This window comes from Physella acuta, unplaced genomic scaffold (genome assembly GCF_028476545.2).
Source record: "Physella acuta isolate Inbredline_101_S28 unplaced genomic scaffold, ASM2847654v3 ptg000550l, whole genome shotgun sequence".
NCBI classification, from domain to species: domain Eukaryota; kingdom Metazoa; phylum Mollusca; class Gastropoda; family Physidae; genus Physella; species Physella acuta.
Window position 1 is genome coordinate 22,681 of NW_026732069.1, and position 20,439 is coordinate 43,119.

Below are 20,439 nucleotides of genomic sequence, written 5' to 3' on the forward strand. Positions count from 1 at the left end.
AGGCTGATGTGTGACGACATTTTAGGGGGAGGGGGTCTGGCTTTTTGTGACAATGTGTGACGGAGGGGAGAGGTAAAAGTTGTCAAAAAAAGTAACGTGTTGTCAAAAAGAGGTAACGTAATTTATGGATGACCCCCACTATAAAATATATAGTTTATATAGGCTAGGTCAGTTTTAGATCACGATTGAATTCCGATTATTGAGTTAGCTATAGTTTTTTCCCCCGTTAGATTGAGGTTGAATATCTTATAGATAACAATCGTACTGAAAAAAACAACTTAAAATATTATGGATAAAATTGACCAGGAACATTTCTCTCTTCTGTAAGACCTTTTCTCCAGGGGAGTTGGGGGGGGTGTCAATTGATATTTTGGAGGGGAAGGGACGGACACTGTTAAAAGTATATGTTTTGTATATAAATTCCATTTCGTTTCGGGGGGGGGGGATGTTCGCACACAACTAAAAATACCTCTTCTTGTTCAACTACTAGTGGTGGACAGTTTTCACATTCCGGGCAGACGTCACAGATGGTGGAATCTTTCAGAAGTTGTGATTGGTAGAAAACTGTTACCTGGTTGCCTGTAGTATATAAAACAATTTTATTTACACAAAGTTATACAATGGCCTGATTTACACAGATAGGCCTATTAATTTTATTTTGAATTTTCATTTCGTTTAGTGAATAAACTTAAAACATATAATATTAACCCTGATTACAATTTTACAGACAGTTTAATAACACGTAAATTTTGTAACACCTTAAGTTTATGTTTCTTAAATACATTAATAGATGGTTGTAGACACTGATACTTCGCGTGTTGTGAGAAATGGGATAGTGACTGTCCGATTTGAATAGACTTTTTTGCTTTAAATTTTAACTAACAAAATATAAAATGTTTTAAATTTTTCATCTGCTACAAAACAATGTCTTACGCATTATTCTTATAATGAAGCAGATTTTTAGCTATAATCAATTATGGTGTAATTAGCTATTTTTAAATTACTTCCTTCACGTGGTGAAATTTCTAATAACATGTAAATGAAATATCGTTTATTTCAATCTCCTACAATAGGAAACATTGATTGTATAACTGTTTAATGAAATTTTAGTGGATAAACGTAAACCAAGCAATATTTCTGTAAAACCTGTGACCTACGTGGCTCATAGTAGTCATAGACCCTGACGGCAGCTGGCTGGGACTTGGCAACAAAATCAACTCGTCTGACTCTAAGATTTAAACACACGGGCGTCGCTCCGATCTGGGAGGTAAACACATTTATACACAGATATTTTTGCTTAAAATTTAAACTAAAAAAAAATGTTGTTATTTTTCATCTGATACAAGACAATTTCTTAAACGGTTACCCTTTGATGAAGCAGAATTTTACCTTTGACGGAAAAATATTAGTGTTAAAAAAATCTTAGAAGCTAAAAAATCGAAACTAAAATTACATAAGAAACCCTCTTTACGAGTAAAAAATTCTAAGTAAATTGACCTTGTCGAAGTAGAGGATAACCTTCTTGTTTTGTGTCTCGACTCTCTTTAGGTTGTCTAGCTTGGTCAAGTCGTCAAGGTCAGCTGCAAAGCCTGATGGGATACCAAACTCTTGGACGGCCATGGCACTTCCTGGGACCTTTCCTAACCATCTTGTTTTAGTAGAAGTTTTTAGAAATTTTAGCAGCAAGTTAGTTTGTTTTTAACATTTAATTTAATGGTACTCGTTTCCCAAAGCTATAAAACCAACGGAAGCTCCAAAGTCCAAACAGTAATCATATACAAAGACAGTGATAAGTTTATCAAGCAAACTTGTGCATTCACATATATACTTAATCAGATGGATCGCGCAACGAATAAATGTAGATATACTTATCAAGCGGGCCTGTGTGGAGCGGGTTTACATGTACGTCAAAATGTACTTTTTTTTTTTTTGGATATGACAGAATTTTTTTTTCGAATAGATATAAAGAAACATTCAGAACAGAAATTGGTAGAATTAGCATCATACTAATTACAAATCTATAAAAGATGTTTTAACATTTGAAAAGTCTATATTTGAACAAAGTTGTTAGGAGCTTAGCCACCAGACACCCACATTTCTAACCAACCCTTTGATCCACATCGGGTATCACCAATGTACACACCTTGTGCAAGTTTCCACATCCAAGTATGTGAAATTCTCCTTTACGATTCCCAATATTAGATCAAAGTGTTCTGGCTTTATATCTGACAGCACGTTGAAGCTTAGAGCAGCCTATTTGAACAGATTTAATAGAAATCTGAAAATTGTTGCTGGTTTTACGAAAATATTTTTTAATAGCAGTTAATAATAGTGTAGCATATTTTTATTCACAGAATCTCATTGTGTATATACGGGTTAATGGATCTGTTATAATAAAAGGATTAACTAGAGAGGAAATACCTGAACAAGTGCCATGCCTGAGCCAGTAGCAGTGATCACAACTTGAGCTGGTACTTTTGTATTCTATACATACATGAATAGCATATATAGCATATATATATATATATATATATATATATATATATATATATATATATATATATATATATATATATATATATATATATATATATTTATACAGACACACACAGACACATACACACACATGTGATTTTTAACTGACATACACACACTTACACACAATATATATATATATATATATATATATATATATATATATATATTATATATATATATATATATATATATATATATATATATATATATATATATATATATATATATATATATATATATATATATATATGTATATATATATATACAGAGAGAGAGAGAGAGAGAGAGAGAGAGAGAGAGAGAGAGAGAGAGATAGTGTCTCCCTAATGTGATTCTTGTTCTTGTTCCCACACTGTCAGTATCACGTAAACAGTAGAACTCTTCAACCAAATCTCGCATTGAACCTCTCTAGTCTGCAGCAGAAGTGAGTTGGTCTTGTCAATATCAAAAGTGTAGGTAGTCTCATCGTCCAGCTGGGTGGTGATGTGGACTTTAAATTTCTTTCTGGACATCTGTTTGGCGTACTCGCTGAGGGCGTTGAGTGCGACGACGGTATCCTAGAGAGTGATTGTGTGAATGTATTAAAGTATGGTTGTTGTTTGTGAAATGTACAGCTCTACATTATAAATCTAACACTGCATCAATTAGGAGGCAGAATAAAATTCATACAATTAAACAAAATTAAAGTGAATTTTTAATTATAATCCAAAAATTAAAAAAAAATATCATACATTGCTTAAATGTAGATATCCGTTTTGCTTAGAGTTTAACAAAGTTAATTCCTAGACAAACCTGTGTGGACGTAAAGCCACCGTTCGCGTTTCTCTGTTTGGTGATCCACTGCATGATGCTCTTGCCCGCCACCAAATCGCCCCGCTTTGTGTAGGCCAGCAAGACGTAGGCGGTCATCTCAATGTCAACGGCCTTGGCGGGGTTGGGGCTATGGCACGTGATGATCTTCAGTGGATCTGGCTGCTGCCAGTATCTCATGCCGTCTGTTTATAGAAAGAAACCAGTGGAATGATTTGTACTGCGGGTTATACAATAACAATGTGCTGCTTGTGTAAAGATGTGAGAAGGTATACTGTTTTCTGCAAGAAGAAGACATGGGGGCTTGCTATCGAGAACAATGATTTAAATTGGAAGGGGTGGTGGAACGTCGAAGCTTATTAAGGCGTTTGTGGTGATGTGTTCAGAATTTGTAAAGGGATTAAAAGAGAATAATGGGACATGATGGAGCACCACTGTTCATGTGAAAGTCTAGAGTTCGGATCCCGGTTTAAAGAAAGTAAGCTGAGTTATTATCCCAGCTCTGATAGGTACTTGACTCACGTTATATAAACATGGTTGAGAGTCTAGAGTTCGGATCTCGGTTTAAAGAAAGCAAGCTGAGTTATTACCCCGGCTCTGATAGGTACTTGACTCACGTTATATAAACATGGTTGAGAGACTAGAGTTCGGATCTCGGTTTAAAGAAAGCAAGCTGAGTTATTATCCCAGCTCTGATAGGTACTTGACTCACGTTTTATAAACAGGGTTGGGTATATTCCTACACAGCCCCTTCGTATCTAATTTATCTGCCCCCTGTAGGTTGCAAGGGTAACGTTACTGTAAACTTTAAAATATTATTTTACTTTATTTTTTAAGGCCTTTTAGAGGCTGTATAGATACAGAACAGGATTTACCCTTCTGAGTTGACTCAGCCTCCAGTTTGTCTAGAACAGCTTGGGTCATGTTGCTGCCGGCCAGTTGGAAAGCGTAAGACGCCATGGCGAGAACGTAGAGATCATCCAACTTGGCAACTTCCTGTTCAGAGTAGGCCAGGGCTTTTTGTATGGCCTCATCAACATTCTTTGAAAAAATGCGGTTTTAATATTAAGTTACTGTGGGTAATTTGGCTTTCTCAGTTAGACTTAATTTGAAAATGTAGGGTTGTAGTTACGTTTTTCGTTGCTTTTAATAAGATATTCCTGAAAATTATGGGTGTGATATCAAAAAGTTCTGGGATATTTGAGACTTTTGTTCGTTCATTTAATTGTGGAAGTAAATTCAATAGATTAGTTGTTGAAAAAAATTATCTCATGAACTTAACTTAACCATTAGTTAATTAAATAAAACGCAAATTCATCCCTTGACTTTCTAATTTAGCCATTGACATAATGAAATCTTTTTCTTCCTCCAACACAATTAATGCTTAGTTGTCAACATGTTATGTGCCATGTTGCACACTATGCCCAATTTCTGTATTTGCCCCCCATAGCCTTTGTCCATCCAAAAATCAAACTACAGAAGGCAGTTGTTCGACTTCGAAGGTCTCTCCTCTAAACGGCTTGCTGTCCCCAGTTTTCAGGCCTCATCTGCTCGGGGAAAAAACTCGGGATTTTTCAGTTCAGCAACCATAATCTTTACTGGCCACGCCTACACCACCGTACCACATTTTCAGTAAAAAACTTAACCCTTGACTTACCAGATACTTCATGTCATCACGGTTCTCCAGTAGTGAGATCAATACAAACAGGGTTAACCTGACCCCTGACCCTGCTTGGTCCTGTAGTGTATATATATATATATATATATATATATATATATATATATATATATATATATATATGACCATACTTGTTTTTAGCATGATAGCTTAGTAGATTAAGAACACGATGGTATTAATAACAAAAATTAACAAAAATACATAAATAGGCCAATATTTATTTAAATGGAAATCGCCATGTCACTTTTTCAAATGTTATACTCCATGATATTGTTCTTCTTCGATTTTAAATTGTAATATTAAAAGGGAATTTCCTCCAACTTAATTAAATACTACATGTCATACATAGCCCATGACTCAAACGTCAGCCTGCTTTACATTTTGTATGTACTTCAGTAGCCTGTGTCCACCCCAAGAACTATCTATGGCACAACAGTTGTTTGACTACGGAGTTTTTTTCCGAAATAAGTTTCTGTCGCCTCCAAAAGAGAATCACTCGCCCACACAGAATGTGTGGAGTTTTTAATCAAACACGTTCTCACCCGACCAAGCCATGATTTAGTTTGACTCAATATAACTATGAGAGCTTTCAACTGCTAAACCGGAGCTCGAATCCAAGTGTAAGTCAGTATACATTCCGTGAGTCCACCCAGCTCTGGGAACTAGCCTTTTATATATGCCGTAGTTACGTAAGCATGTAAGTTCTACTTCACTTGCCTTATGGACCGTAAGTTTCGAAATTAAATTTCTTTGTTAAAACTAAGTTGTGCATTACACAACCAAAACCAAGCTTTTATTGAGCTGACCTTCATGGTACGGCTAAGTACCACGCCAGGTTCCGGAAAGCTGCCGTCTGTATTTTGTTGCTGTATCATCCACTGGATGGCGTCGTTGATGATGTTGTCATCCACAAAGATGTGACGTTTGGCCTGGTGGAAGACGCGGGCTACAAATGCTGTCAGACTGTGTGAAGTTTAAAAAAAGTTGTAACAAATTTAGTAAAAAAAAACCGCTATAATGATCATTGTAAAATATTGTTATATTATGTCTGGTTAGTTGTATATTACGTTATGTCTTTTTAGTTATAACGTCCCTTGTAAGTGTTCTGTTTGTGTATTTTTGTCATTGACTGTGCAAGAAGAAGGCCATGTTTGTTAGAGATTGTCCTTTACGAGAAAGCTTAAGGGAAATTACTCCCGCTTTATTTCATACTTTGATAAAGTTCTCAGGTAAAACCTAATGACAAAAAAAATTCTACAATTATGAGACTAAAACATTTTATAGCTTTGAATTTATTAAATAATATCCTTTTCTATATAAGCCTGTGTCATTACTTAAATAAATAAATAAATAAATAAATAAATATATATATATATATATATATATATATATATATATATATATATATGTATATATACATATTGCATTGAAGCTACCACCTGCTGGAAATATTTCACATGAACCTCTAAACCTGCCTCATGCTTTAAATACTTCAAATAAACCTCTAAACCTACCGCATACTGCCAGACTTGTCACTGTTACCAAAAGCACTGAAAGATCCGTCACTGTGTTTGTAGGTCAGCACACCCTGGTAACCTGCGTGACGTCAACAATATAAAATACATACCTGTATGTAAAGCTGGGCATTACTAAACAAATTATATATATATATATAGATATATATATATATATATATATATATATATATATATATATATATATATATATATATATATATATATATACTATATATATAATACAGGCATATATATATATATACATATATATATATATATATATATATATATATATATATATATATATATATATATATATATATATATATATATATATATATATATATACATATACGTATATATATAAATACTAAAATAATATATAGGCCTATATATATACATTTATATATACATATATATATATATATATAAACACATATATATATATATATATACATATATATATATATATATATATATATATATATATATATATATATATATATATATATATATATATATATATATATATATATATATATATATATATATATGTGTGTGTGTGTCAAATCATTCATAGAAAATATTATCTTATGTGTGGTCCTACCACTCTCCGTGAAGTCGATAACTTTGGTCTTGATGTCTCCATACAGTTGATTGACACAGTCCAGGTAATCTGTGACGTAGACATTCGCTGCCAGGTCAAGCATGGTTTGTTCCCCACATCCGGTTGGTATCTGGAGCAGGGAGCCAAGTCCAGCGATGGTTGGACCCATCAGGTCACCTGAGGGGAGTTACACAATATTACAATGTGGGACTACGGAATTTCTGAGAAAAATATCTTAACTCAGAATGCAACTACACAGCGAACGTAACTCCCAGCACTTAGTTACGATTATCTGGCACTGCATTCTGAAAATTTATTATTATCACATGGGGGCAGATGAAGTAGAGTTAATCTGTTTAGTGACTTCGGCATTTGAAGAGACTGTGAGTTCAGGAGTATGCCCAGCCGCTTTTATTTTCCCTAACATGAGTTAGGTACCCATCAGAGCTGGGTGGACTCAGGTACTGTCTACTGAGTTGAACCCGGATTCAAACTCGAAACATTCGGGTCAGCAGTCTAGGTTAATACCACTAGGCCAGACCTGTCTGCCATTACTTACAGATAACTACAAACTGAGCACCACTATATAAATAATAACGACTTCTGAGGTTTCTATTCTGATTCCTCTGCCCTCCCCCCCCCCCCCCCCCCCCCCCTCGCCACTGCAGCTACTCTTCTGGCTTCCATAATCTGCTGACAACAAAAAATTATTTTACCATTCTCCACTACATAACGACAACTCTGACAGTCAATACCTACCGACAGCCGAAATCCTAACAAGCTCAGATCCCTTGACCACGTTTGCAGGCAGAGTGAGGTCAATGGTCTTTGAGAAAGTTGTTTTTCTTTCTGTCAGGTCGATGAGGACAGGGATGTTGTATTGCTTGGGGACACCTTCAGCCTGCGGATAGATCAGCACATTGGGTTATGGCTCTAGGAAATTACCCTCAAGTCAAATACCTTTTGATGGATACCGATGTCAAATACCCCCCCCCCCCCCACTCTCTAGGCCTGGTCGAATTACCCCTATTGTAATATGACACCCTAGTCTAGTAGACCATCGGATGAGTGCGCATTGGAAATCCAAGCTCAAAGCCAGGGCCCTAAGTTGAGAGAGCCAGATGTTGCACATGTTTCAGAACCCCCCCCCCCCCTTTCCACACAGCTGATTGACCCAAGAGACAGGGCTTGGAATCAGCAGTGTCGATAGGAATCCAGAGTTGGTAAGCCTAAGCGGCTCCTCTTTTCTCTCCTAGATGGCTTGCTGTTCTCCAGTTGATGAGCCTCATCCTCCTGGTTTGAACTCAGGAGTTTCGGGTTAACAAACATGTGCTTACCTGCCAGACTACTCCAACCCTCACCCCGAGTGTAAATGTAATATCTCTCTCAGTGGGACCATTGTCCATACTATTATGTTTATCATTAATTAAGGGCATTTTTCGAGTTCTTTAATACTTGTATAAGAGACAACCAAGTATCAAGAACGTTAACCGCTTATTACCTCAACCAGGAGTTGTCTGCGCACGGTGTCAGCGGCCTTGGTGGACTGGGCCTTGACCTCCACGTCAATTCTACCAAGGTCAGCAGGGACGATTGGGAAATACACTGTCATGGCTTCCCCAGCCTTGACCTTTAAAAGTAAATATTTTGAAATTGTTTTTATGTCATGAGATGGATTCATTTTGCGACAGACAATTGTTCTGAAATTTGTAAATTGTAACGTTTAACTGAATCAATTAATAAAAAAAATTATTAATGTACAAACATCTACCTTCACAAGCCTATAGGAAAACAATCACAACACAAGAAGTAAAACCAACTCACCACAACATCCTGTACAGCATCAAACTGTTTCAGCTCCTGGTTTCCTGTCTCGTGGATAAAAATGTAGTGGAAACATTTTGACGCGGCCAGGGTCACACGTACCTAAAATTAAATACAATTTCAAATTGGTGAGACAATATTGTGGCTCTAGAGTTTTTGTTTCATTACTCTGGGACATATTTTATTAAAGAGATACGTTTTTATAAGAGAGGTAATGTGTTTTTATTAAAAATTTTATTTTTTAGTATTAGTAGCAGTGAACTATGAAAGATAGGCGAACTTGGGTTGAAAGCGCGCGATTTATTTATATTCTTTTACTTTGATCAACTGATAATGAAGAGGCGTTGTAAATGGTCGTTTGGTAACGTTAACGTCGCTCAATTTACTTGACTGGATGTATCTTTATAAAGTTGTATGATCCATTATCCATTATATATATATATATATATATATATATATATATATATATATATATATATATATATATATATATATATATATATATATATATATATATATATAACGTCTCTTCCCACCTGCATATCGTCTGTCAGGTAGTTGAAGACGTTTGCTTGAAGTGCCAGCTGCTCACCACGAGTCACAGAGTAGGGGAGGTTGAGGCTGACAAAAAACGGTCGGAAGACTTTCAGCTGGAGCACATTAAAACGTAAAATATATTTAGGATATTTGTAAGATATTGTTAAAACCTCAAGTTTTTTTTTTTCAAAAGAGAGAACTAAAATATAAAAAAAATTAACCATAGGGTTAATTCTATAGTCTACTAAAACGTTCTTAAAATGTGTAAGTCTTGCCATCGTTGTTCACTTCAATAAACGTTTATGTTTTATTCGATTATTCTAGATTTGACAATTAACAGACAGTGTTAGGGTGGTCTTTCTATTTGATAAGAGTTTTTTCCCATTCTCCTTAAGCTGTCTTTCAAATAACGTCTCGCTTTCTTCTTCAGTTGTTGGGCTACCCCAGGGTGTGGATGTAGTTGGCAGGCTACATCAGTGTATATATGTAGCTGGGACGCTAAATTAGTGTGTGAGTGTAGTTGGCAGGCCACCTCAGTGTATATATGTAGCTGGGACGCTAAATTAGTGTGTGAGTGTAGTTGGCAGGCCACCTCAGTGTATATATGTAGCTGGGACGCTAAATTAGTGTGTGAGTGTAGTTGGCAGGCCACCTCAGTGTATATATTAGCTGGGACGCTAAATTAGCGTGTGAGTATAGTTGGAAGGCTACCTCAGAGTGAGAGGTGTATGTGTACATGGTACGTTAGTTGGCATTTTGTAGTGATTCATATATTGTGCTTCAATTTGTTCTACATTTTTGATGGAATAAATCTCTAATTCGACTTGCTGAATCTATTTATAGACTCACGTGAGCTTGTGTTGGGGCCACGCCCAGACCAGAGTTTGAGTTGATGGCGAAGGCGCTGACCACCCATGACGTAATGGTGTCTGGTACAGTGGCTGTGATGGAAGCTGAGCCGTTCGCCCTGCAGTGATGTCAAGAAAAAATGCAGTAAACAAATTTAAAAACATTATTTTTTTCGCTGTTGATAATCAAGTAACTAATGTTCAAGCACGATTAAAGGCTTAATAAGAATCTTTATATCACTAACTATTAAATTAATAAGAAAATACGTTTGTAGAAAATATTTTAATTTTAACTACCATTACAGTTAGGTAAAGTAAAGACGACTGGGAAAAGTGCTGACCCCACCTTCATTTCTTACTCCGAGGTCAAGAAACATACGAACTCTATTCCATCCGCCAAATGGATCGCTAGATCTAAAGAGAATTCTTTACTTAAATTTTTACCATTAGAATACTACTACACTTAGGCGAAATACAAATAAGGAAACGCACTGGTTGAACTACCCAGAAATGGGAATCGAGGTATCATTATGTTATACTTTGTGCTAATATACACAGACCTTTGGTATTAGCAACTATGGCAGCATGGAAATGTATCTCGTACTTTAAGAGCCTTACAATTTTTTTCAACAAAATTAAACAACCAAATCAGTTATCAAAAAACATATGTGTCATATCAAAATCTCCTTTACCCGACGTAAACGTCAGTCCAGAGCCAGGAATCAGGAGAGATCTTTCTAACACGTGCTGATTTTCGAAATAGTGGATCTGCGTTCCTCGCAGCATACAATTCAGCTCGGGTTGCGCGATATTTAGCCCCATACTCTTAATTTGAAAAACAAAAATAACATCCTTTAGCAACGATATGTAATGATGAGTGTGAGTGTGATTGTAAGTGTGAATGTGTGAGCGTGTATGTGTGTGTGTGTGAGTGTGATGTTGATTTTGATTGTAAATATGAATGGAATCGGAATGACAAAGCGAACTCAAATAGGACAAATGCGCGAATGGAAGCTTATATATATATATATATATATATATATATATATATATATATATATATATATATATATATATATATATATATATATATATATATATATATATATATATATATATATGCGTAGGCCCTACATGTATGTTTGTGTTTTGGTAGATCTAATGTACAATCATGTGTAGTTCATCACAATAACCCCTTTCTGCCGGCTGAGAAAAGTAAAATGCGATTGTACACTTTCGAGAACACATTCTTGTATACATTAGAGTACACATTCGAATAAAACCTACCTAGTGGATCGTCGCCAATGTCAAAATTGGATCTATCTCGGTACACCATAGCATCGGTAAGAACGGTAACTCCTGCATTCTGTGTGACATATGAAACAAACACTTAAACTAACACTGAACATGTCTATATTTCTTAAGGACCAATTTTCAAAAAAAGTTTTATATTTAAACGCTTTGATACAGAATTAAAATGACGTTATCTATATTACTATCGAGAAGATTCAAGTTGAAATTCACATTGTTTTTACATTGTATTTCAGCTTTGAAATAAAATCTGACAAACTCTCACCTATAGATGTCGACCTGCGGAGCTAATGCAACATCTGACAAACTCTCACCTCTAGATGTACACCTGCGGAGCTGATGCAACATCTAACACACTCTCACCTCTAGATCTACACCTGCGGAGCTGGTGCGGCAAAATCTTATTGTGAAATCCGTATCGTAGTTCATGATCTCTGTATGGACCTGAAATTAAAATGTATATTAACAAGCGTGAATTTTGGAATCATCAGTGTGTTGCTTTTACTCTTCTTCGTTCTTAATTATAGTGTTGGATGCGGTTCCCTCCAGAAGAATTAAGTATTACTAGACTCCCGTTATTCTTTAATAACTGTTTGTTTCGGGGGTCATCCACAATGACGTCATCTTTATTTCACGATTTTTATCTTTCCCCTTTTCTTCCCACTTTCACACATATTCACAAAAAGCCAGACCCCACATTCAAAACGTCGTCACACCTCAGGCAACATGTTATAGTCTTTAAAAACACCTATTTCGGTTGAGCATGGGTCTGACCACACTATCCCTTCATATGCTGAGAACATAGAAACAGGCTAAATCTACTTCACCTTCCCCGTTTCCTGCAAAGTCCCGAAAAGCAACTTTATCATTCCCATCTAAAAATAAACCAGGAGCGATCTCCCTTAAACTTTCTCGAATATTCTTTTATAAAAAAAAAGGGGATGGGAACTCGGGATATAGACAAGATTTTTAATCCATTTTAAATACTTAAACTTTTTAAAATAGAATAAAATCTCGTAGAAAAAAGAATTGCACACCTGTGAGCGCCAAATAAAACGTCCATAATAGTGCGCAATATTATTAGTACTTTATAAATTTACATGCGTTTTTTGAGAAATCAGAAATAGCATAAATTAGTACTTTCAATCAACGGAAATTACTCAAAATTTTACAGAAGGTAGAGAATTAGATCTTTTACTTACATGTGAAATTTCATTTATCTATCTGAAATAGTACTCAAGTTATAGGCTTTTAAAAAATTCAAAGTAGAAAAAGTACCACTTCCGTTTATTGGAAATCGCTCAAAAGTTGATACGGATCTACGATTTTGATAAAATACTTATATATGAAATTTCATCAACCTAGCTGTAACGGTACTCAAGTTATCGTGTTTACACACACACACACACAGACACACAGACAACGGACAGAATTGCAAAGTCCAGTTTTTACGACTCGATAACGCATTAACGCCAAAATGTTTATATATTTGTATTTATAACTTTTGCCTGATTAAAATAAGTCCTCTATACTCCGGCTGTGATGAAGGACTGAGGTGTAAAACGGTTAAAACTGTCAAAATTTCATGTTATTTTTGTGCACGATTACAATACTTTCTCTATACCTCGTATATACGAGAAAGTAAAAAAGAAAAAAAAAATGTAACACTGACATGATGTGTCTCAAACCCGTACAACCCGCATGGTAATTATTACACTATCAACTCAGCTATCTGGGATCTTCCGATTAGGTGCAAAATTAGTGGGATAGTGTACTTAGAGAGTCCGTGTAAGAAACTTGAGTTACACTAATAGACCCATTATTTCAAGTTAAATTATATCTCATATTTAGCCAATTATACAGCTAATCAAACAAAGCTTTATGTAAAATAATTAAGAGCTAGATCTAAATCTAGAATCTACGGCTGGCTTAAGTCTAGTTTTCCCGTAACTCTAGAAACTCTAGATCTATCTAGATCTAGAATCTAGATCTCTAGATATAAATACGTTTGCTGCATTCTCGAATTATAAGATCTGTGTTATTTACGGACTAAAATAGTTTAACAAAGAGTTTCAATTATTGATTGTGTTTGTGTTGTGTATTTTTTATTGTTGTATGTTTTTCTTTCTTACTAATTATTTTATACATATTTTATACATATACATGTTGATATACATATACATATAGTAAATTATAATTACATCAGCAAAAGTAACATCATTTTCGTTTTTTAGTAACACATCACTTTGATCAATGGCCAGTAAGTAGACATTGGAGTCTGGGTCAGAAGTGGTGACAATAGTCACTTCATCTCCTGGTTGACCATCTGTCTTGTCGACATCAACGGTCACCTGTGCAACAATGAGTAACGTTATTGTGTACTGGTGAGCAAAGACTTGAGTTGCGGTTTTATCTTCTAGCTACTTACTCGGTATTTTTAACTTGAGAGAAGGGTGAAGGGAGTACGTGTACCTTGTTTATATATTCTAGTTAGTTGCTCAGTTGATGCCACTATAAAAATGTTATAGAGAGTACGTGTGTACCATGTTTATATATTCTAGTTAGTTGCTTAGTTGATGCCGCTAGAGGAATGTTATAGAGTGTACGTGTACCTTGTTTATATATTCTAGTTAGTTGCTCAGTTGATGCCGCTAGAGGAATGTTATAGAGAGTACGTGTGTACCTTGTTTATATATTCTAGTTAGTTGCTCAGTTGATGCCGCTAGAGGAATGTTATAGAGAGTACTTGTACCTTGTTATTGAAAGCGCCGCTGATGTCGAAGCTGATACTGTCTGGGACAACTTCACCGTCTGGTCTGACGTAGTAGACGACGATTCTGGCAGAGGGCGCCATGCTGGGCTCAGAGACGATGGAGAAATGGATGCTCTTCTGGTTGTTGCCGTTTATTGTGCCAGATTTTACTATGGTGCCTCGGGAGAGAACCTGTTGTTTAAAATTCAGAGAAATTTTGTGTCTATTTAGCTTGAGTACTTTGTGGTTGATCAATGCATAATGTAAAATAATCTTTATTGAAAAAATATATGCGTCTCTACCTGGTACGTAAGGGTAGGCAACTCTTCAGTACCTTCAGCTGAAAACATTATTGTGTCCCCTGCCTAGAATAATTTTCAAAAAAGAACGTTAGCATTTCACGAAATGTGTTTTATCATCAGATCAGTATGTGTGCGGGGGGGGGGGGGGGTATATTTAATACTATAATTTGATTTTGGAAGAAATCAAATTTGTTAACAGACAAAATAACGGTCCTAGGACCTTTGACCACAGGTGCTTTGACCATAGGGGGTTTGACCATAGGGGGTTTGACCACAGCGGAGCTTTGACCATAGGGGCTTTGACCATAGGGGGGTTGACCACAGCGGGCCTTTGACCATAGCGGTGCTTTGACCATATGGGGTTTGATCATAGGGGGTTTGACCATAGGGGGTTTGACCACAGGTGTTTTCTCAGCAGAGGGTCTTTGATCACAGGTGGTCTATCAACGGGTATTTGATTACAAGCGCTGTGTCCGGCTTTGATCATAGGTGTTTTGTCCACATAGGGTCTTTGATCTCAGGTGGTTTGTCCAATGCTGTCCATATATGGTAAGGATTTATTTTAAAAGTTGCTAAATTATATTTTAAATTTCGACATGATATAATAATATGGTCAAACAGATGTACTGACATATTTGCGTGCTATAGCACATCTGTCATTTAGTTAACCATTTTATGTATTACTTCTTTGACTATATTGTTGGCAAGTTTTGTATCATTTTTTATCCTTTATATATGCTATGTATTTTCAAGTACTTCTACATTATTTATTTGTGAAACTTGTTATATGTCGCATTATTTGTGTTTCATTTATATTTAAAATAAATCTATGAGGTCTAGCGCCAGCCTTTATGTGGAGACTAAAATATAGTTCTTGGCTTTTTTAAATACATGTTAATTTCTATTAACGTACTCTCAGGAAACATGTATAAAATCGTGTTAATTGTATCACACCTATGATCAAAGCCGGACACAGCGCTTGTGATCAAACACCCGTTGATAGACCACCTGTGATCAAAGACCCTCTGCTGAGAAAACACATGTGGTCAAACCCCCTATGGTCAAACCCCCTATGATCAAACCCCCTATGGTCAAATCACCGCTATGGTCAAAGGCCCGCTGTGGTCAAACCCCCTATGGTCAAAGTCCCTATGGTCAAAGCTCCGCTGTGGTCAAACCCCCTATGGTCAAACCCCCTATGGTCAAAGCACCTGTGGTCAAAGGTCCGCGCACCTACACACCAAAATAACGTTTTAACTTACCATAATATGCAAGAATTGTAATGTAATCTTTCTATTAATTTAAACAATTCAAGGCAGTCTGCTTTTGGTTAGATAACTATTAAGGTTAGCTTTTGGTGTGCATTAATATAACACAAATTTAAGGTGCTAGTTGTTTCTAACCTTTTCAAAAATTAATTATCAACGACATGAGCAAATAGCATTTTTTTTATTGCAGTGTACTGAATACAACCATATTATATATTTTATGTGGCAATACATAACGTTTTGCTTCTTACCTTTATAGAAGAAGAATGTAAATAGATGTGGAGGTGTGAGCTACTAGGGGAATGACTCTTTCCTACACACGCTGTTTTGGACACTCCCCGGAAACTAGTCTGGCATTGGAATCAACAGACATAATCCATTATTGTCAGATATCTAAAAATAACTCTCAGCGTTCCTGATTTAAATGGTGAAATGATAACAGAAGAATTTCTTCTTTTCTTCTTCTGCGTTCTTAATTTTACTATTGGAACGGATAAGCTCCAAAACAATTAGAATACTTGTCAACTGGTTAATGGCTAGTGAGACCATTGGCTCTGATTTCTGCCTGCTTTTCTTTTTGGATTTGTTTCCAAAGCTTCTGTCCAACTAAGAACAAACTACAAGGCAGTAGTTGTTTGTTTTTAGGAGTTGACTTTCCTAGAAGAGTGGCTGTCCCCCGTTTGGTACAAAAATTAAACATTGAGTAGATACAGAAGCAGTGGCTAGAACGACCGTGAAGACACCCCCAGCTTAAACCACGCCACTCACTGTTATATAGATAAACTCGGTGTTTGGTGGTATCAGTGGGCGTAGAGTGACACGACCGTTGGTAGGGACGCTCTGTGTCTGTGTAAGTATGCCTGTGTGTAAAGAAAGCACACAGTCAAATTTGCTGTCAGAGCCTTTGATTGTAACCTTCACGTTTTCACTACTGGAGCCGATCGGACGCCCGTCCGGCTGTGAGATTTTTATCTGTAAAATAAATTTAACAATTGTATAAACATTTATCAAGAGATAAATGGCCCATTGAGGGAGAGATACAACGGGCGCTAGGTTGATAGAGTTGCCTTTTGTCTAAACTAACACTAAAATCACCACCTCATCTTCCAGATTAACCGGAAACCAACAATTCCATTTTTATCTAGAATCGGCACGTAGTTACTGCACATCCATGCTAAATATAGTCTTGGCCATACCCATAAACCTTGAACCTAAGCTCAAACTTGACTAAAGTCGCATTTAGAATTTCAAAGAATTTATATACAAAATATATACTTTTACAAGTGTTCGATCCCTCCTCAGAAAATTATACCACCCCCACTCCCTCCCCTCTGAAAATTTCAAGTACTTGATTCAATAAATTAGTTTTATTTTCTTATTTTCAGTACATTTAAAAGCTTCATGCTATGCAGGTTTTAAATTTTTTTTAAAATTGTTTGTTTCTTTACAATTTACTTTCTTTGATAAAAGCTTTTGTCGCTAAAATATTTTAAATATCTCATGAGCGACCAAATCGTTTATTAAAGAAAGTAAATCAGTTTTATTTTCTTTTTTTCAGTGCATTTAAAAGCTTGTTGCTATAAAGTTGTTTTTTTCTATATTTTGTTTTATTTTCTAGTTTTTTTTTGTGATTCGTAAGTCGACATAATTAAAATTATTCTCTTTTAAAACACCATCAGTAGCTCGCCATATCTGAAAATAAAGACGATAATCTGCAGCCGTCCGTGATTACAATTTACAGACAACAGTAAGCTGATAAGGCAAAGGATCTATATATATAATTCTCTTCATAGAGACCATAGAAAACACCACGCAGCTTAGCCACCACCCTCATCCCCACCTGTCATGTGAGCTGTGGTTTCACCCCGAATGTTTACAATAGTAGAGCCGGTTCGATTACGTGACCGCTATTAGGGGCAGATAATTTAGTTTTTAAACGATTTGAAACTAAGGGGAGATAATAAGTTCTGCTTGATATTTTCATTGTCGTCTGTAAACGGCTGTTTTCACTGGGTGGGATGGAGTGGGGGGGGGGGGGGGATTGGGGACGCTAGTGTTGAATTAACAAATTATGAATTGTTGATAAGTAGATAATAAAACAACTAGATAGCGGCGTATGCTACGTCGCCGGTCAGCTCGTACTTCTTAATCTGGCTAACCACCCCTTAGTTTCAAATCATTTAAAACTATATTATCTGCCCCTAATAGCTTTCACTAATTCGACCCGGTTCTACGACGGTAAAGATTCTCGTGAACCACAGCTCACCCGACTGGTCGGGTGATCGCGTCTAGCCAGTTATCTCCTTTTGGCTATTGAACATAATATTCTATCGAATGATTTAATTTTTTTATCTCCCCTTAGTTTCCAAACCGTTTAATTAATTTTAATAACTAATTAAACTTCTAATTAAATTTAAAAATAGATAGAATTGTCATCGAAGGGGTACGTATCTGGAAAATTTGAACGAAATTGCTGCATTGGACGTGGGGCAACATTGAGTGACAAGATTAGCCACAAATCCACAAATAAAGAAAAAGACGTTGCGAACTAAATAAAAGCTTGCGATGATAGCATTACATATGTCTAATGAAATATATAAAGCATTTGATAACTATGGTAGGGAATGCACCATAGGTTTAAAGTACTTTCTTAGGTTTCATCTGATGGACTCAGTTTAAAGTGTACTTAAATAGGCGGAGTACTATACAGAACTTACATCCATGGTGTAGTGTAAACCAGGTTTAAAGTTGTGGTTGTCCGCAAGTAGCTTGAGGTTAACACCTTCTTGGTAAATGGTGACCGTTCCACTACTGGACACCTTGATTCCTGTCAAAGACTCGGTCACGTTGGCGACGGTGGTAAGGGTGCGTTTATGCAGCTGGACTCGAATATCCTTGACCTTCGACACGGGCACCATCACCCTGGTTTCTCCTTCAATCTGAGGAAGTTTTTTTTTTTTTTAAACCCACTTGTTTTTCATTTTAGCAGAGTTTTTTCAATTAAGTTTAAGGAATCAGGGATGGAATTACTTTACCTTCAGACCTCGCAATTCGGGGGTAGGGCTATACAGTTTAAAAGGCCCAAAACAGCTGTCAACTGTATTTTGTTTTAAAATTTAGCATTTGGTGAAGGCCGTTTTATCTTTCTCGTTTGATAAAACACGCTTTTGTCAGAAAAAAATCTGCACTATTAATTTTGATGAACATAAGCCTTCTCGTTAGGTTGACTTCAGTTTTATATCACAACTCCACCCCACCCCATCCCCACCCTTAGCTTTACAAATAGCAAACAGATAAATGAACCCTTTATAAACCACCGCTGACTTTAATTTACGTGTTTTTAACAAATATTCTCAAAACAGGAAAGGTAAGACAATTATTCATATTATAAAGGTGTTAATCATTAGTAAACTGCTTATTTGACCAGTATTTTTTTATTTCTAAATGTAATTAAACCAATTAATTTTTGGATAAAATGTTTTAACTTCTTAGTCTAACTTTGCCAACGCGATCCAAATAAGTCTTGAACATAAAAAAGGTGTATTTCCTCATAGGCTTGAAACTGGAATATGTAAATGCTGGGTCTAAATATTAAAAAAAAACTTGAGCATTCATACATTATTTCCAGCACTAACGACGCGCGTATGAGATTTGAATTTTGGGGTGTTGTTATGAAATGTGACCGAAGAAAAAAATTAGTAACTGAGAAGCCAAAAATTAACATTTTAGAATCAATTGAGGTGACGGAGGGTTTGGGTTAGCGATATTTGTATATGACAGTAAGGATAGGATGGCACTTATAAATGGTAGGTAAACTTGTGGTATGACCAAAAAAAAATCTTTGAATGTGCTGCTTTATGAGCATTTATGTTATAAAGTTCCCTTTTCAAACCTGACGGTCTACATGGAAAGTGAAGGAGAGTTCACTTGTTTCTATAACCTCGGCATGTGAAGAGATAGTGTGGTCAGCACTATGCCCAACCGCCTTTACTTTCTCTAGGTAGTCATCAGAGTTGGGTGGACTCAGGGACGGTCTACTGACTTGAAAACGGACGGGTTCCAACTGGAGATTTACGGGTTAGCAGTCCAGCCATTTATGTTATATAAGTGTCAAGTTCTGAATGTTTTTGACAAACAGAAAATTGAGTTATGTTCCCTTTTCCGTTTATCGGCATTCACTCAAAAGTTAATGGAAATCTAAAAAACGATCTCGCATTTTAAATAAAATTTCGTCGACCCAACCGAAACGGTTATAACGTTTATGCGTCAACACACAATCACACAGGTAAACAAGATTTTCCGCATCAGGGAGGAGTAAGAATCTAGATTTCGGTGTTTTGTATGTTTACAATTTGAGTATCTCTAAATTGTAAATAATCTTAAAAGTCTTCATGTTAATTTGACTATTTGCGGCTACATTTGACAATCGTTTTTTTTTTCTTCACAG

At 36.0% G+C, this 20,439-nt stretch overlaps 1 protein-coding gene across 1 annotated transcript in view; it reads right to left on the minus strand.

Annotated features, from left to right (window-relative positions):
* LOC131946289 (CD109 antigen) overlaps positions 1-20,439 on the minus strand; it is a 32,420-nt gene that overhangs the window by 1,351 nt on the left and 10,630 nt on the right. Inside the window, exons 10-35 of the mRNA XM_059306982.1 lie at positions 18,710-18,931; positions 16,761-16,964; positions 16,244-16,342; positions 14,725-14,787; positions 14,423-14,614; positions 13,872-14,021; positions 12,034-12,114; positions 11,647-11,725; positions 11,052-11,184; positions 10,361-10,478; positions 9,511-9,624; positions 8,975-9,076; positions 8,652-8,780; positions 7,910-8,051; positions 7,151-7,327; positions 6,541-6,622; positions 5,833-5,989; positions 5,006-5,086; positions 4,224-4,389; positions 3,331-3,533; positions 2,943-3,095; positions 2,422-2,484; positions 2,144-2,253; positions 1,498-1,648; positions 1,158-1,260; positions 470-579 (exon numbers count right to left, since the gene is read on the minus strand). Coding sequence (XP_059162965.1) covers positions 470-579; positions 1,158-1,260; positions 1,498-1,648; positions 2,144-2,253; positions 2,422-2,484; positions 2,943-3,095; positions 3,331-3,533; positions 4,224-4,389; positions 5,006-5,086; positions 5,833-5,989; positions 6,541-6,622; positions 7,151-7,327; positions 7,910-8,051; positions 8,652-8,780; positions 8,975-9,076; positions 9,511-9,624; positions 10,361-10,478; positions 11,052-11,184; positions 11,647-11,725; positions 12,034-12,114; positions 13,872-14,021; positions 14,423-14,614; positions 14,725-14,787; positions 16,244-16,342; positions 16,761-16,964; positions 18,710-18,931 — 3,384 coding nt within the window. The remainder of the gene's footprint in view (positions 1-469; positions 580-1,157; positions 1,261-1,497; positions 1,649-2,143; positions 2,254-2,421; positions 2,485-2,942; positions 3,096-3,330; positions 3,534-4,223; positions 4,390-5,005; positions 5,087-5,832; positions 5,990-6,540; positions 6,623-7,150; positions 7,328-7,909; positions 8,052-8,651; positions 8,781-8,974; positions 9,077-9,510; positions 9,625-10,360; positions 10,479-11,051; positions 11,185-11,646; positions 11,726-12,033; positions 12,115-13,871; positions 14,022-14,422; positions 14,615-14,724; positions 14,788-16,243; positions 16,343-16,760; positions 16,965-18,709; positions 18,932-20,439) is intronic.